This window comes from Centruroides sculpturatus, unplaced genomic scaffold (genome assembly GCF_000671375.1).
Source record: "Centruroides sculpturatus isolate CEXI.00-Female unplaced genomic scaffold, Cexi_2.0 scaffold5827, whole genome shotgun sequence".
Lineage (NCBI taxonomy): Eukaryota > Metazoa > Arthropoda > Arachnida > Scorpiones > Buthidae > Centruroides > Centruroides sculpturatus.
In genome coordinates this window covers 720-3,859 of record NW_019389922.1, presented here as the reverse complement: position 1 = coordinate 3,859, position 3,140 = coordinate 720, and the positions used below count along the sequence as shown (strand labels likewise).

The following is a 3,140-nucleotide window of genomic DNA, read 5'->3' as shown; positions in this document are numbered from 1 at the left end:
AAACTATTGATTTAAATTAATAAAAGGTCAAATAAATAGCGAATCATCAAGTCTAAAATTTTATTAGTCAATTAATTTATGAAACTTAAATAGAATGCTAAGAAAAATTATATATATTTACTTACAGATAAACTTTTAAGTTGTTCAGCTGGTCCTATTCCTGATAGCATCAATAACTGAGGCGTATTAATTGCGCCTGCAGAAATAATAATTTCTTTCCTAACTTTAACAATTCTACTTTCGTTTTTATAGTGAAATTTTACACCGGTTGCAACTTTTTCTGAATTGATTAAAATCTGAAATTATAAAACAAAATATAACTCCATATACTATAATTAGATAAATTTAAATTTCAAATTGTAATTAAAAATTAATTTACTTCTGTAACGAAGGCTTTCGTGATTATTTTTAAATTAGGTCTTCCAGCCGCAGAACGTAAAAATGCTGTTTCCGAGCTGCACCTTTTACCATTTCTAATTGTTCCTTGCTGAAGACCGAATCCTAAAATATAAAACTTTTTACTACAAGAATTTTTTCATTTAATAAAATAATGAGTCTTGGATTTTACCTGTTTGTTTGGGACCATTGAAATCTACAATATCGTAACCAGACTGTATTCCTGCTTCCAGAATGGCATTTGTTATGGTGTTATTTGGAATTACAGACGATACAGTTAATTCGCCTTCACTGTTGTGGTATTCTACAAAACGAGTTTACACTGTTCAGGGCTAGTTTTTTAATTTTATGTTTGAAACAATCTATGGCAGTGTTTTTCAACCTTTTCTGATCGCGAACCGGTAAAATTATTCAAAATTTTACGTGGACCAAGTAATTAAATGTAACTATGAATTATGCTTATTTATTAAGTTTATGTATGCTTATCTGGAATTGTGGTATGTAACAAAGTACTTACAGTATAGAGTTACTGTAAGTACTGTACTTTGTTACATTTAATTACTGTACTATTTAAATGTCACCCGTAATCAATTGTACCAGCTTCAGTACGGTTAAATATTTTTCTGCGAACCCGCGGCGGTGGAAAAAACACTGATCTGTGGCACAATGAATTCATCAAAGCTTTTGTAAAGCATTTGAAGTAAAAAATAATATTCGTATTCATTTGAATTAACTGTTAAATACTAATTCATATTAAAATATATTTTGTTTAAAATGTTAGGTCTGTATTTAAAAACTATTTACAGATTTATTTTTAATTCGAAATAATTATAAATAGGTACGCATTTATCTATATGTTATAGATAAATGCATACCTATTCTGATATTTTATTAATGATAATATCCTATAAGGTTAAATATTCCTTAATTAATCTCCTTATTTAGTATTTTTATTTAATACCTTTATTAAAAAAGTTTGGATCAGTATTTCCTTCAGATTTCAAAAAATATGGAAGAACTTCTTTCCAACTCCATCCAGTAGCACCTGCTTTTGCCCATTCATCATAATCTTTTTTATTTCCACGCAAATAAAACATGTTATTAATAGAACTGCTTCCTCCTAATGCTTTCCCACGAATCCAAGTGCTTCTCTGAAAAAAATTGGAAACTTAATTAAAATGATAATTTTAAGTTTCAAATTACATCAATTTAATCCAATGTAAAACTTACCTTATCCTTCATACCCAAGAAAGAATGAGTTTGAGGTACTGTTTTATATTGCCAGTCAAAACGGGAATGTTGCAAATTTTCAGCTAATGCAGGAATTTCGTTCATCAAACTGGGAATATCCCCAGCTTCTAGCAACAGNGGCGCACACAACTTATTTTACAATAAGTGGAGTAATTTCATTAAAATTTGCTATAAATGAACTTTTACCTATTTCACAATATCCAAGAATCTTAGACATAATCAGATTTTTCTCGAAAGAGAAGTAGACAATTTTTTACGTTATTGTTTTTTAAATTAACCATATCCGCGTTACATACTGCATTGCAGTTTTGTACTGATTTGCATATTACAAAGAAAGATATTATTGATAACAGCATAACTATTATAGATAATTACAATCAACATTAATGTATGTTGTGTGTATTATAATATTTTCATCCAGTTCTCATTTATTTTTACACTTAAATGTTTATTGATACAATTTTTGGCTATTAAAAGTGAGAGGCTTTCTTTAAATTTTCTATTATACATATTTTTATCTTTGTGTAGGATTTTAACATTATTTTTATCTATATTACAGTTATTTATTAAACAATGGTCATGAAAAACAGCTAATTTTGCATTTATTTTTTGTAAATCTTTGTTGATGTTCTCATATAGTCCTTTTATATATGGAAAACTAGTATATTTTGTATCTGTATTCAGCTTTTTTTTTGATTTTTTATTATTCATTTTACTATTTATCTTGTTTTCCCAGCGATCGATTAAACTATTAGGATATCCGTTTAGAATAAATTTCTTTTTTAGTTCTTTTATGTAAATATTACCGGCTAAAGCCGATCTTAGGCCAAACTAGTTTATCCTACGAGTGTCAGGATATACTAGTTTAGCCTAGGACAATCCAGTTTGGCCTAGGCCGAACTGATTTAGATTTATTATTTAAGACCGGCCTGGCCAACTCAAATTGTTTCGCGGGCCATTTCTTTGATCACGCTTAACATTACAACGAGCCACAATGTAGGCAAACGCGCTTTTAAAAAAGTAAAACAAATACAAAATGAATAAGATTTCACTGTTATACCAAGAGTTCGTACTCGCACTTGAGCATTATAACAATGACATATGCAAATTTTCATTTATTTAATTCTTTTGGTATACACAAAACGGAAAACGAATGTTTTAATAGCTATATAATATCGCTTAGCGGGCCACACAATTTAACGTGACGGACCGTGGGTTGGCCAGGCCTGATTTAAGTATATTAATGGTTAAAATAAAATTAAAAGGCAATCAATTAGATGAACAATATTTATTCAAACATAGTCTACTTAATTATAAAAAACAATATTGATTAGAAGTGACACAACACTTGTACAAAACTATAAAATAAAAATAAGCTAATCAGTACTTATCAGTTTGTATTTTTTCATTAAGCCATGCACTTTTAAAGGTAACCAACTTTCGAAAATATTTCCAAAAATTCAAACGAAATAATAAAAATAACTTTTAAAGTC

General features: G+C 28.4%; 1 protein-coding gene across 1 annotated transcript; it reads right to left on the bottom strand.

Moving 5' to 3' along the window:
* Nucleotides 1-125: 125 nt before the first annotated feature.
* Nucleotides 126-1,776, bottom strand: LOC111617380 (glucose dehydrogenase [FAD, quinone]-like; the record flags this gene model as incomplete). The annotated part of the gene is made up of 5 exons (XM_023358678.1): nt 126-296; nt 380-501; nt 569-700; nt 1,358-1,547; nt 1,627-1,776. Coding segments are annotated over 5 exons (765 nt in total), but the record flags the coding sequence as incomplete, so codon positions are not given.
* Nucleotides 1,777-3,140: the final 1,364 nt, after the last annotated feature.